The 15,347-nt window shown below is 39.3% G+C and overlaps 1 protein-coding gene across 1 annotated transcript; it reads right to left on the minus strand.

The window, feature by feature from the left end:
• Positions 1 to 2,424: 2,424 nt before the first annotated feature.
• SLC25A46 (solute carrier family 25 member 46) lies at positions 2,425 to 13,987 on the minus strand. The gene is made up of 8 exons (XM_005142074.3): positions 13,726 to 13,987; positions 11,899 to 11,941; positions 10,250 to 10,307; positions 9,675 to 9,752; positions 8,885 to 8,985; positions 6,580 to 6,636; positions 6,044 to 6,101; positions 2,425 to 4,532 (listed from the first exon to the last, which is right to left on the minus strand). Exons 1-8 carry the CDS (start codon positions 13,976 to 13,978, stop codon positions 3,954 to 3,956), a joined length of 1,227 nt encoding a protein of 408 aa, XP_005142131.2. The 5' UTR covers positions 13,979 to 13,987; the 3' UTR covers positions 2,425 to 3,953.
• Between the last annotated feature and the right edge of the window lie 1,360 nt (positions 13,988 to 15,347).

Here is a 15,347-nt window from a genome sequence, read left to right on the forward strand (position 1 = left end):
CGACAGGACCCATCAGTAAACAAGGCATACTGTTTTTCACTTTCTGACAGTTTATTATAGGCTGGGGCCTCTTCAGCACACATCACCTCCTCCTCTGGTGACATTCCAAAATCTTTTCCCTCTGGCCAGTCCCTGATGACTTCTAGAATTCCTGGACCACTGGGATTTCCTATTCAAGCTCATTGTGAAATAAGTGCAGCCCACTTACTCCATGTAGCATCGGTTGCATGATGTGTAGAGACCCTGCCTTTGAACATCCAGCCCAGCATGGGCAACTGGGGTGCCAGGAGAAGCTGTGTTTCAGTGCCAATGACTTCTGAAGCAGCTCAAAACCCTTCATAGGCTGCCAGTATCTCTTTTTCAGTTGGGGTATAGCTGTATCCTCGACTCTAAAAGCAGAGGGGTCAACCTCGAGTCTCCCCTGGAGCTTTCTGCCAGAGGCTTCGGTTAGGACCATTCTCCCTGGCTGCGGTGTAGAGCACATTTTTTACATCTGGCCCAGTCCGGACTGGTCCAAGGGCTACTGCATGAACTATCTCTTGTTTAATTTGCTCAAAGGCTTGTTGCTCAGGGCCCCATTTAAAATCATTCTTCTTCTGGGTCACACGATAGAGAGGGCTTACAATCAAACTGTAATTTGGGATGTGCATCCTCCAGAATCTCAGAACACCTAAGAAAGCTTGTGCTTCTTTCTTGTTAGTTGGTGGAGGCACTGTTGTTATCTTATTGATCACATCTGTGTGGATCTGACCCAGGACACCTTTTCTGCTCAGGTATCATTGAAAGGGTAAATAGTCTGACAGCGACAGCTGGTATCCTGAATTACACTACCAAAAATCTTCAGAACATAGCAGAGATTTCTATCTTAATGTAGAGACAGGCCTCATTTACATCATGTGCATTGGGTATGTTTGTAGCCGAAGGCATGTATTTAGCTGAATGATCACCTCAGATGGAACAGACCATGAAGGACGTTAGCTTACATACTTTGTACTTACTGCTAAATTCAAAATACCTAAGAAAAGCATGTGTTTTGGTACAATCTTAAGAATGCTGCATAAATCCATAAAGCACACTGCAGATTGCAAGTACTACTGACAGGACCCAGAGCTAGATCAGCTTGTGCGTCCCAAACTAGATCTGCTAAAAGAAACGAATGCAGCTGGTACCTTGAAAAAACATAGTACTTCCATCACCACTAGATCTAAGCTCTGTTCTAACTCAGCCAGAAGTTCAGCCTTGTCTGTTGGCTAGTCAGCTCTGCTCTTTAAAAAATGAGGGAAAAACAATGTACAAAATAAGTAATTAAATCTGTACCAGGAAGAGTAAGTTTTCATATTTCAGAATATTAAAAACTTACTTTCTACAGCAAGTCAGTATTTTGTAGTTTTTAGGGTGCATCCTGCTAAAGCCATCTATTGATCACTCATTTAAGCTAAAAATGGAGTACGCATATGTAAGAGCCAAATGAAAAACAGAAATACTTTTAGCAGTGCACTGAGAAGGTTAAAAAGATTTTCTTCATGTCACTTTTATTTACATCTTTGCATGTGCAAATCCAACAACTCTGGACACAGCAGTCTATTACTTCTTTTGGGAAGATAAAGCAAGTACACATGAAGCATCAAAATATGTTCAGTCTAACTGATGGGAAGAGGACCAAAAAAGAATAGCCTGACGCAAATGGCTTTTGCACCACAGAACAGTTGCTGTTAAGTTAGCAGCATGATTTGTCACCCTGCTTAAAGTTACAGATCTGAGACTCTGGCGTAGACAAGAACTGTAAAACTCTCAGCAATGGAAGCAAGAGTGTTTGACACAAGTTAACATTCTAGCACAGTATCTAGTGCTGTCCTGAGTACTCTCTTCCTTCTTGCAGAATATGTAAGTGCACGTCCTCCATCTCCATGGAGTGGCAAATGCCTTCCCTAAAATTTTATTCCTAGAACATTATTGCCCGATTTCACTGATACATCTTGCCAAACGTTAAGTCTCCAACATGCACTCAGTTACTGCTTCAAGGCAACTGTGATGGAATAGTGAATCTAACACGTTGGAAAAGGATGGGGTTTATGTATTAAAAGTTGGAATTAAAAGCTTGACTGTATAACAACTTGTACAATCTGGTTTCAAGTCAATGTTGTCCTTGAGTAAAGCAGGAATTTGGTTTAGATGACCTGCAAAGATAATTTCTAATCTGGATGATTCTCTGATATGGCTGTCTTCATACTCATTTAAACTTCAAAAACACAACCTAGGATTCTAATATTTTGCCCAAGTTCTTGCATGTAGTTTAATTCAACATATTCTGGCACTCACAAAAGTTAAGGAACTTCAAAAAGCCCCTCAGAATTCTACACAATAAAATATAACACAAAAATTGGGGTTTCTTTACATGCCTCTTCAGTGAATTACTTCAAAATATTTACAGTGAATTTTCATTTTATTTAATTGCTTCCATTATATACACTAAATTTGCAATTAACAATATTTCAAATGAACCAGTTCCCAATTATACTTCCACTATACTTTCCAACACTTCTGCATTTAAAATACATGGAAGTTATAATAATAATGTAGAGCTGAACGCGATTTAGTCACTTACAAACAGCAACACCTTTTATGTTTGCCATGACTGTTTCCACAAGTGATAACTACTATACAATGATTATAATGCACATCAATTTACACTATTCACAAAGACAGACTTGGAACATGAAAGTGTGAAAAAGGCAGCAGCCTCTCATACAATTTAAAAGTGACTCTCCACCTGCTAGATTTATTCACTAAAAAACATTTTCCCCTCCCCCAACTTTCAAGGTATCTACTGATGAAAACAAGGACTAAATTATTCCGAAAGGTAAGAAATAATTTTCAGACTGGAAGTCTTGATGTACTAGGGGAGGAGAGCAAAAATTGTACATTTCAGTTGTCCACTTGTACATAAAAAGACTTATTTCTGCTCCACAAATAACAATTCAGCAGAGACTTTAGAAGGAAATACATCAGTGCCAAATAACAAATAGATAATGGTGCACAAATTTGTGAACTTAAAAAAGAGAAACTCAACAAATAGCCAATTATTTTTGTACACTTTCTATACACTCTGAGCACTGACAGTACATCCATTTGTATGAATATTCTACTCTTAAACAAAGTAGCAGAGTAAAACTAAACCCTGAAATTGTAAGTGTAAAGTTGACTAAAAGCGGCACTTATGCACACATCAGCTTCTAATTTGCTTTATTCACACACTTTAGTTACTGTAAGCCTTACAAACAAACTGCAGGACAGCCAAATTTGTGTTCTCTGCAACTTTGCCCAAACCGAAGTTTTTGTTATTTTGTACAAAGCAAAAGATTCCTCTTCATCATCTTCTGCCACACTGCAGCAAAATAACATGTAATAATTCACAGATCTGTACAAGACATTTATGTGTAAGTTACTTTTACAGTTTCTATTTTGCTTACAGCGCCATTAACTGTGAAGTTGAAAACATATTTAAAAGACCAGTAAACCCATCAGTCTCTGACTTGAAAGTTCTTATAACATATGAGAACAAGACCATTTGAACTGGCAAGCAGTTCAAATTAAGTATCAGTTGTGATGTTTATAAAGCATATACTAAGAATTCATAATAATCCATTCCTTAATTCAGTTAACCAGTAAGAGGAAAGGTAAATCCTCACTCCAGCCATATTTGAAATCTATCCCCTTCTGTAATGACTGCACATTATATATAAAATTTGTGCCTATAATGTGGAACTTAAACTGTACTTTTTTAATTACACTTAGGAATCTATATCCCCATTTTTAAAACAAGTTCCTTTACAGTGCAAGGAGCATCCACAGAATGGATTCTCCAAACTTAATTTTCTATGCCATTTTAAACAACAGTTAGGTTAGTAAGTCTCTAACCTAAACCCACTGTGCTAAATCCACACCAGAACAGATTAAGAAACATTCTGAAGCAGTGTTGAGTAAATTATTTTGGTAAGCTGTAAAACTGCCACATGCAATGTATACTGTACCACAACAGCTCCAAATCCTTTATAAAAACCTAGCATTCCTTCTTCCCGTTTTATAGTATTTATGCAGTCTCTCATTCCCTCATACTGAGTATTGATGGGAAGCACTTCATAGCCAAGGTCTGTATTGTCAATTATTGTGCGTGTCCCTTGAATATGAAGGCGGTGTAAAACTGTCTCCAGTGGATAAAGCATGACATCAGCACAAAGGCTAGCTGCAAAGCTAGCAATAAGTTCTGGAAAATAAGCATCCAGCATGCTCTGAATGGAAGTAGAGCCCTCAGGTGGAAGGTTGTGGGAATTACCCCTTTTCAGAACAAACAAAACAAGCTTCTGGATGATGGAACTGATGACATAGTGAAGAACCCCGTGTAGAACAGTCGGAAAAGTCAGGACCATCAGAGGAAGAAGACGCTTGCTATGGGGTACTCCCATGCCTACAACTCTGCCAATTCCTTCTTTCACGCAGTCCAGGATGCCAGGATTATCTCGAATTATTTCACTCTACAAGCAAAAAGGAATAGTTACAACCCGTGATAACAATTTCAAAACCATACTGACACCCACCTCGACACTTTGTCACTGCTAAACAGAAAATTCTTTTATGGACATCTGCATGCTATTGTTATCTACAAAGCTATACTGCTACAAATTCTTTGCTCCAAAACACCTGATCACACTCAAGTACATGTTCTTTTAAAACACGAACCCATCCTAGAGTCTTTATTTAATGTACATTTCATTTATTTGTGGTGCTACCAAAGAAATTCAACTTCTCAGCTACTGGTAGAAAGTGTCAGTCTGCAAAACAGTCATGTATTGAAAACACCTTCTTCCAGAACAAAATGACAGAGAAGTATATCTAATTCAAAAGTCCTTTTATTTAAGGACTGTAACTCCAGTTTTTGAACTTGAATGTGCATAATAAAGACTTCCATAACTAAAGTTGAGTTTACAGATAATTTTTAGTATGAATCTAATAGGTTCAGCTCATGTTTCTGTACCATTATTTGCATCTAAAATAGCACTCTTTACCATGCTACCTCTTAGAAAAAAGATAATTATTTTGTTCATGTAGTGAAACTAAACAATTCATTTAGCAATTACTCACTCCATTATACTCCACCTATGACTGTACAACTAAGCTAAGGACCTTGTTTCCCCTTAAAATGTTTTTACAAGCTCCATATTTTATCATTTCTGGTACATCCAAAATTCAGGATTTGGGAGTTCTCCTCAATGCCCAGCTCCAAGTCCTTGCTGACTGTGTCCTGACCTGATGCCTGGATAAACCATCAGAACATTCCTCAGTACTCTGGGAAAGTACTAACAGCCTGCAAAGCCTTCATGATCAGTCTGCACAGAAGAGAAATTCATTCAAATACTTAAGAATATAGTGCTGTTCCACACTTTTAAGAACAAGTTAAGCATCATAACCCCTAATGAATCCTCTTCTCCCCCATACCATTATAGTCACTGCACTTCAAATTTTTGCTTTTGTCAAACACGACACCATGTGGTTTGAAAACCTAAAGAAAACCAGTAATGTGACAGCTACAAATTTCTACCATTTACAGTTATTTTGATGAAATATATTTACTTGAAGAAGTGTATCAAAAGAGTACTGTTGAACAGCATGGTTTACCAGAAATAAGATAACCAAAATTAGTATAACACTGTTACTTACAAATCCCAGAATCTTTAACTTTCATAGTTTGTTATTGGTCATTGTCCTCTTGCAGCACAGGAATATAATGTAAATCTGATGAGCCAAGTTGCCTCCCTGGACTGATTAGTACAGCATATTCCAGCTATCTATATTAAATGTCCTTTCTAATGTCAGATTTAAACTTAAAATAGTATGACTAATATACCTATTATAGTAAATACTTTTAATCTCAAAAATCAGTCATACAGTGTCAGGCAAAACAAATGCAACAACTGCAAAATAAACCTGAATCCAAAGCTAAAGAATAACAGTGTCTTTTTTAACATTGTAAATATATGTAAGTTACCTGTACAGTTTCAATCAGGCTTGCAGAATAAAAAGGCATTGCTACCACATGTGTTAAACTGTAGAAATGAACCAGACAAGAATTATGCTCATGACAATACTACAGATATAGCAAACTATGCACCTTAAGTTTGACGAAGTTATCTACCAAATCATGCCCAAGAGAAAATTAACTAAATGATTAAAATGCACTTCAACAAGCTGAGACACACTTCAGTCTGAAATTCTGTTAAATCCTATTTCCACGTGACCAAGCTGATTCACATCTCTCGGCTATCATAATTTAATTACTAAAAGAATCTAATATTTTAAATTTGTCAGATTCTATACAGGCACAGGGATTAGTATGAGAGAATATTTTGTGAAAGTGGTGTATGCAATCAAAATGGTTCAAAAAAAACCCAACAACCCAAACCTCAAATTAGAAAATTGTTATCAGCACCAAGTAACCATAGCTGCAGACAAAACTAATGCACATTTAGCAGTTTCATTAATGTTTAGATAATGACATAAGGCAGTAACACAGGCTATACTTACCCTTTGAGTAGAAGGTGTCCACCTATCTGCTTGAGGTTCCATTTATGTGAAAGCTCCCTAAAAAGAAAAGTATTTGCCTTAACATGAGTAAGAACACATTATTTTCAAGCATTTCTTCCACAGGTATCAACACCCAGTTTTCATATTGCTGTACTACTATCAGCTTATCTTGCAAGATTTCCCATAGCAGAAAGATGTAGCAGCAACATACTTAATAAATCATGCTTAAATGTTAGAAGTTATTTGGGCCTATTATTCTATTAAAAAAAAAAAAAAGCTTTTAATGATTAAAATGTATGTAGCTCTCACAGTTACTGCTTTAGAGTGTTGCATCTTTATGTACTAACTCTTCAAGCCATTCTCAGGGAATACCAGATTATTTTAAAATCTCACTAGGGTTCCTTTGTCAACACACCTGTTTTTACATTTTGGTTTGGTTATGCTGCTTCTTTTGTTTGATGTTATGTTTACCCAGTTGCTGTTTCTTTCCTGAAAGCATAAGTCACCATCTGACACAGACAAGACCAAACCAAGCAGAACAGGTCAGACTAGAAGCTGAATACTAATTCTGTACAAACTTAAGACTTTTGGCTTTAGTACTACCTGGTAAAACAGGAAAAAAACCTGTGTTTAACACAAAGGTGACTTTAAAAGAAGTCCCATTAAAGTAGTATTTCTAAATATGCACTTCAAAATAGGAACAGCAAACATAACTACATTCCACTTGACAGAAAGTGTAATGCCACCCAGCTCAAGATACCACTCAAATACCAATGTATTTACCCCCATTTATGAGGTAAAAATACATTTGTCTGAAATCTTGGACACATTAAACTGTATATTTTTAATAAGCTATAAGGTGTTCAGCTTCAATTACTGTCCAGGAATCACACTCACCCATGCCTGTAGTTAGAACTTCAAAGAAAGAAACTCTACTCTTTCCCTAAAATCGTATGTTACCAGTAGCTATCACTTTTCCAAATATATAGATCAATTACTAAAGAGGAAGGGAAGAGCACTTATTATTATGCACTTTGGACACTTGGATTACATCCACTGAACCATACTACTTCAAAGATGTGGAAAATGAAACCAGCCAAACTAATGTGTGAAAGACTAAGCTGTCAATCCACTATATGTAACTATTCCTGCAATGAGAGAACAATTACGGAATGAGTTTGTCTAGTACAGAACCAAATGCAACTTGAAAGTGTTAACACCCATTTCTGTGCCCTCTCCTAAACCAGAGGGAATATTTCATAATATTATGGTATAGAAGTGGAATTGACATCTCACTTTGTTGTTCTTTGGAGTTTGATAAGGCAGTTAAATAACATTCTAAACCAAATTTGTTGGCACTGCTGTAGTAAGCAGTAACATTCACCTCCCTGTGACAGCCCAAACATACACACTATGATTAAAAACGGAGAGCATCCTGTAGAAAACTGCATGAGGTGATGCACACACAAGACAAATGCTTTAGCTGGATCACTTCCCCAGTCCAGCTCATTTTGTGGCTGTTCACATACCGTGCTGGCGCAATGATGGGGGTAAGATGGAGGAAGGAATAAGCAAGTACTAGCAGAAAGGACTGCTTCTTTTCGCAGCAGCACCAGCTTATTTTTCAAGCCACTGAACAAGTGGCCGACAAGATAAAAATCCTTCCTCACATTTAACAGAAATCAGAACTATGAAAATAAAACCACTGTATCACACTTGAACTTAAGGGTCTTCTACAGCAGGTTTTAAAAAGCAAGAACAAGTCACACTTTGAGAAAACTGAATGCCTATGAATTTCAGTTATGTGTGAGACACCTGACCAAAAAGCTTAAACATACACTCTACACAATTTAAATATGAAATGCTCTTGATAATGCTTTTGACAAACGCTAGAAACTGAAGACTTTTATTAGTATACATGCATGCATCATAACAGTAGTTAGATTAATGAAACTATGACTTTTTACCTTAGACATGGTATTTGCTAGTGTCACACAATACAAACCAAAATACAAAAAACGAACTTACGAATCCTTCTGAAGACCAACATGCGATGCTAGTTCTATACAAACCAGCAGGCAAACGTACCAAACATACAAAGTGCACAGGAAGTATCTCGCTATTTATTAATTACAAGGTTGTCTGCCAAGGCAACCACACCATGCTGAAAACACCTGTTCAGTACCTGACTGTTCTAATCAAGTAATTTTTTTCAAAACAGCCTTACAGTTCTAACATTTTCAATTGAAATCAACAACCTATGATAATTTTGTTAGAATCAGTACATAAAACCCCCATGCAATACCTTGGCAAAGGTGTAAATTCACTGATGATGCCTTCTGTTCCCAGGGTTATGCCCTGAACAATGAAAGTGCTGCCCATTCCTTTCCAGAGGGCTCTTGGACCCTGTGTTTTGAACATGCAACATTTTGATTCTTGCAACATAAAACTCAAAAATCTTTTAACCTGATTTTTATAATATCAGCAAATTCCAACTGCACAGGACTACAATTCTACCATTAATTACATTATTGCCAAATTCAGGGGAAACTAATTTTCATCTCTGAAGAAACTTTGTTTTTCAGTCATTTCAAGCAGTTGTCAACAATTTTGGAGGCATATCTCTTACTGTGAATACTCTGCACTATAAGTTTAACACCATTTTCTATGAACAAGATGTTAAAGGACATCTGTATAAAACCCAGGAAGTCTTTTTTTTGCTGTCTTCTGAATTTTAGGATTGCCATTCCCATGCAGAACTGGAAATTCATGCACTCTATCGCTGGAAGCAGTAATTTGGATAATTAATTTATTCACATAAAGATTAACCATTGTTTCAAATACTAATAAAAAAAGTTTCAGGGGTCTTTTATTTTCTAACATCTGCAAATGTTCCCCACTAAAGACTATGCTATTAAAAAAAAAAAAGATTTTACAGTCATCTTCTTGAAACATTTCTACCACCATAAAAATAACAAATCCTTACAATGGCCATATTTTTCACCATCAGTTACAGAAAGAGTTACGGATGTCAATATACTAGCATGTTATAGTAACCTTCACTGCTCAGATAGAGCCTGACACCAAATACTGACCTGTGTCTTATTGATGCTGTACATAATATTGACAATAGTAAAGGGAGTGAGATGATAATTCCGAGCATGATAGTTAACCTGTTGAAAATATAAATAAAGACAGTTACAAACACATTTGGTGATTTTATAACCGTACAGGAAAAAGCACTTCCAATATAAGGACTTCATCTCTGTAAAGGCCAGCTGAAGTGATCAAAACATAAATAAATGCTCACTGTGTTAGGGAAACAGGCCTAACTTGTATTGATATGCTGAAAATGTAAACAATAAAGCAAGCATGAGCCAGAAAATATCGGAAACAAAGCATCTTGCTTGTATTTGGGGATCTAGAAGCTGCCCTGCAGACTGTGAAACATTTGCTGTAATACATTTTCCACCGCCCAAATAAGAATGAAGAATGTTCAGGGTATGTTAAATTTCAGAATGGAAAACATATGCTACAGATAAAAGCATTTTAATACAGCAGCATCTCCCTAAGATTTGTAAGGCTCCCTCACACTCCACAAAGTATGAAAACTCAGCAATATCAAGGTACGCAGGAGCTATGACTGGAAGAAGTAAAATAAAGGACATACCTGACACTGGCGACGTAGAACAATGCAAGGATGTGCCAACACATTTTCTGTAAATAAACTTTAAAAGAAAAGTGTGTTTAAAGCATTGGAAACCATCATAAATTTATCAGAAAAGGCTTGTTATTTTTCTCTTAACATAGAGTATACGGTGGTAAGCTATAAGGTATCCATTCAAAATGCCTCATTAATTCACTAGATAATGTAGAGTTTTTCCAAATACTGATTTTACATCTAGTGGCCATAGTGTTCAAGATGTGGAAAATTTTGTCATACTTGATTAAATCAAAGCATATAGTTCAAAGGACAACTGAGCCATGCTAACAACTCTCTTCCTGAAGGAGATCAACATGCTCCTGCCCTACTGCTCTACTCACGTGCTGATACTCTCCTGAGCTCAACCACCTTGATAAAGCTGTAAAGAAGAGAAACAACCCTTTACATGTTAGGGAGGACTAGTTCTAGTGCCCCCATCAACTCTATTTTAACAAACTGAACAGGCTTATCAAGGGGTCTGAATAAGCAAGCCCAGCCACTGCAAGGGAAGCAGTAGGAGAAGAGGGACAAGCAATTTCATAAGGTGGGATGATGTAATTTAAGCAACTCATTATGAGCTAAAAACGTTCATTTCTTCATTTCTAGTCCTCCTTCTTTATCTCTTGCCTCTCTGGTCCAGTTAGTTGCTGTCTGCTGCCTTTCATAAGTAGTTAGCCCCCAGGTAAATCAACCCAAATCAAACAGCAAAACATTGCATCAATTTTGTCTTCTATTTCAGTGAGTCAAACTGGTTAAAAGAGGCTCTGATAAGCATCAAGGGTGGTAACAATGGGGTAAGGACCAGGAACGGCTGGTGGTCACGTAAAAGGTCCTTTTCTTCAAGTAGAAATACACTATAAGAACCTCAACTGACATAGCTTCCGTGTTGGTCTAACTGGATAAGTGACACAAGCATTCTCATATTCTGAAGAAAGAAGAACTTTTCCCTGAGAAGTCTCATATTCAGGTCAACAACTGTGAGTCACAACTTTTTCAAGACAAAACCCCTACCTTCCACCTCTTCACAAGCTGCATCAGTACACTGACGAAAAAAACCTAATCAGGTGTGACTGACCAAGAATACTACAAAAACCTCCTAAATTTATCACGATCCTTACACTTGACAATTTAAGCTCTGAAAATGTTGATAAAGGCATGCTAAAATCCACCACTTTTTCAATGTCACCGTAATACAGAATGGTTATTGGACTACTTGACTACATCAACATTACTATTCCAGAATACTTTGCAATATACTTGAAGACATTTTCATCTTTTTAGGAAACATTCACATTACCAAAAAATATTAATAGAAGAGGCAAATGTGAAAACAGTGCTCTGGTGTTAATTTTCAGATCACTCTGACAGAGCATAACCTGTGCATACCACACAAAACCCTGTTCCTTTATAGTCACTGCTGATCAAGTAATCTGGGGAAACAATTCAGTTAAGGAGAACAGAAACCTGCATGGATTGCAGGCAGTAGGTTTCTAAAGCCACTGCAACTGTGTAAGCCTACTGGCATAAAAACACAACGCAAAAGTATGCATAGGGATCAATGGACAACTATAGCTTTACTAATTCTGTGTCACCGAAATTTGTTACACAACTCTTACCTTGCTAGGCCAATACCAAAGCCTGCAAACCTGTTCAGCTGATCTGAAAAAAAAAAAAAAACCCAAACAAAAAAAAAATCCAGGTTATACAGCAGTGATAATCACAAATCAGGAGAAAATGCCATGTATACGATCTGAATATTCTTCTACTGTACTTATTTACTTGCTTCAGAAAATTACGGCACTAAACCACAACATTTGTGGCAGCTCTGCACATGCACAAAAAAATTATCCCCCTACGAATGCTTGCACTTTGGACTGCATTTGTGTTGAGACATGCTTTTACTAAAATTAAATAAATAATTAATTCTTGTCTTAAAACAGATAGACGAAAAAATAAAAAAGAGAAAGTAGACAGGGAAAGAGAGAATATTTTAGCGTATAAAAATCTAACTCAAACCAATCACTGAAAAAGTTAGCCAGTATGACAGTTTATTGTAACTCTGAAACATATATTCAGATATCTGAGGTGAAATTAACTAAAAAAAAAAATAGTAAAAAGAGAGAAAATGGGAAAATTAACACTGAAAGTCATTGATGTAACAAACTTCATAATGAAGTGACCTTTCAAGTCTTTACCTCCACACCTTTGCAAAAATCTAGTTACTAAAGAACTGTTAAAATCGCAAGAGTAATGGATTAAATTCTCTGTTGTCTGTTATTAGGCAGATATTTGCATATTGGGTATTATCAGAAAAGATTTTAAGAAGAGTATCAGAGCTGTAAAGGGAGCTGAAAATTAATGCTCAGTGACCATCAGCGGAGCTCCACAAAGACATGGCAGTCCTTCTAAGAGGAGGAACTCTCCCCACTTGCAGAAGCTGGACTCAGTGATAGAGCAACTCCTTATCAGTCCTCCAAAACGCAGAAACAAGAATCAAATATAACCTCCATAAGCAGGTAGACAAAAACATCCCCAAAAGTGGAGTCCAAGTATTTAAGAATATTTAACTGGTGCTTTAAGCAATGCTTAGTCCAGCTAAGGCTGCACTCATTACAACACCTGAGCAAAGCCACCGCACGCTAAAAAAAAAAAAAAAATATTGCAACAACTCCATTTCAGATAGTCTTTCATAAAAAAAGTCCTACCTAAGTGTATTTGAAATGCTCCATAACATCATTTTAATTAGAGGACAATGTTCAGTAGCCTAGATTTAGCAAGTTTGTCTTAACTCACCTCAGTTTTACAAAGACATTAAATGATGAGGGTTTCTGCTCAACTTTTGGAAAAGAACATAGCTGTTTCCTCAAATTCCACCAGTTTCACAGTTCCTTTACTACCATAGGGGAAGGATTTTACTTAAGCAGCTCATGCTGTACTTCTTGCGTTTTATCAAAGGCACAGTAAAACAGCCGCAAGACACAAAGTCTAAAACATCAACAATGATTAAATCGTAACAATATATACCGTCAGACCCAGTGGTAGTTCTTGCCCTTACAGAAAGTGGAGTATTTCTGTTTACCCTTTACATAAGCAATAGGGAGCTGACCACACGCTGCTTAACCAGAAGTCACAGGGCATATTCTTGCACTCTCAATCACACATGCGTGTAAACTACCCGTTGCTGCACCGCAAAGCGGGTGCTGGAGTGCAACAGGCTCTCCTTCTTCTAAAGGACTTTCCCCTCGGCGCGGCGGAGGTCAGCGAACACACCCAGACAGCTCTGGTACGGACGCAGCCAGGCCACGGATGAGTCTCCAACCGCCGCCCGCTCGCCCTTGCCCGGCGCAGCTGGTCACCGCTAACGGGGGAGTGGGGGCCGCAGTGAAGCGAGGGAACGGCGAGAGGCGTGCTATCTCACCGGGCCAGGCCGAGCCCTCCCTTACCGGCGCCAGGGCCTCCCGGCCCGAGGTTGGGCTCCTCGTTGAGGCCGGCGCCCCCCAATGGGGTCCCCGTCCCATACGGCGGGGTCTTCTCGCCCCAGTGCAGGTTGCGGCTGCCAGGGATGTCGGGCGGACTGGTCACCCAGTGGCCCAGCTCCGAGGCACTGCCGAAGGGCCTGGGGCCGGGACCAGACTGCTCCCGACCGCCACCACGGTAGCCCAGGCCGTCAAAGCCCTCGGGGCGCCGCGGGTGCATGGCGAAGGGCGAGCGGGGCGGGGGGGGGGGGGGGGGGGCAGCCGCGTGCAGGCTGGCACTGACAGCAGCACGGCCGCACCGAGCGCCTGACAAACACTTCCCAGCTACGGAGCACGGCCGCGCCCGCTGAAGCCGAGCAGGAGCCCCGTGATCCGGGAAGAGGCGGAGCCAGCGGACTGTTCTGCCAATAGCGTCCCTGCTGCCGGTTAGGTGGGTGAGGGCATCTTCCGGCGAGCCGCTGAGGAGGAGGGGCGCCTGGGCAGAGGCGGGGGAAAGAAGGGAAAGGTCAGATCAGATCAGATCAGATCAGATCAGGTCAGATCAGGTCAGATCAGGTCAGATCAGGTCAGATCAGATCAGGTCAGGTCAGGTCAGATCAGGTCAGATCAGGGTCCGGGGGAAAGGGAAAAGGAAGGGAGAAAGGACGGGGAAGGAGAAGGAGAAGGGATCTCTATGTGAAGTACGAGTGGCAGAGCTGGGAGTGGGGCTGTCAACTGTATTAACAGGGCAGAGCAAACCCCACAGGGGAGACAAGGCAGAGGGGTCAGGACAGTGTCTGCCTGGTGTAACCCCACAGTTCCATGTCCTGTGCTTCCCATCCTTTCTTTTAATGTCTTTCCCACTTAATAAGCTGGTTGCTGCACAGGTTCCCTGCTGAGAAGTGGTCACAGTCACCAGTGGGACTGTGAGTGCTCTCCTTTACCAGCCACAGGAGTCTCTGATGTGGACCTGACACCTGCCGGACACCTTCCCCGTGGGGTTGGTGCTTTCTCTGCTCTTCCTGCCCTGAAAAGTCCATCAAGGTCTCCCACTGCTAGGTCTCAGTCTGACCTCACAGCTTTTTCATTTTTTTGTATGCAAGGTTAAACCAGCATTAGTCCATTTAAGTCTATTAACACAGGCAACAGGAGTCATCCACTGCCTTGTGCTTTCCCACCATTACAGCCCCTTCTAGCTCCACATGATGTGCTTGCAGATGGTTTCTTCTTCTGCCCCGCGTGCTAGTTTCATTTTACCAGTAGAGCTTCGAGTAATCTAGTAATGAGCCAGCAATCACATGAAAGCAGATCCTCAGGGAGCAACAGTACTTTTGTGCCACAAAAGCAGTGTGGATCCTTCCTCTCTCTACCACCATTTTATTGGGCCATGACATTTTCCTTGTTAACTGAAAGTCTGCTGGCATCATTGTATTTTAATGTTGTAATCTCAAAAATATGTGCAGATGAACCAACTGCCTCTGAAACTAGGGGCCAAAACACTGCAGATTTTTTTTTTCTTATTTTGGTAAAAATCTGTAGTAAATCCATATTAAAACCAACCAGGTTACTTTAATTTCTAAGACATGCTCACTTAAATCAGGTCAACAGAT

This window comes from Melopsittacus undulatus, chromosome Z (assembly GCF_012275295.1).
Source record: "Melopsittacus undulatus isolate bMelUnd1 chromosome Z, bMelUnd1.mat.Z, whole genome shotgun sequence".
Lineage (NCBI taxonomy): Eukaryota > Metazoa > Chordata > Aves > Psittaciformes > Psittaculidae > Melopsittacus > Melopsittacus undulatus.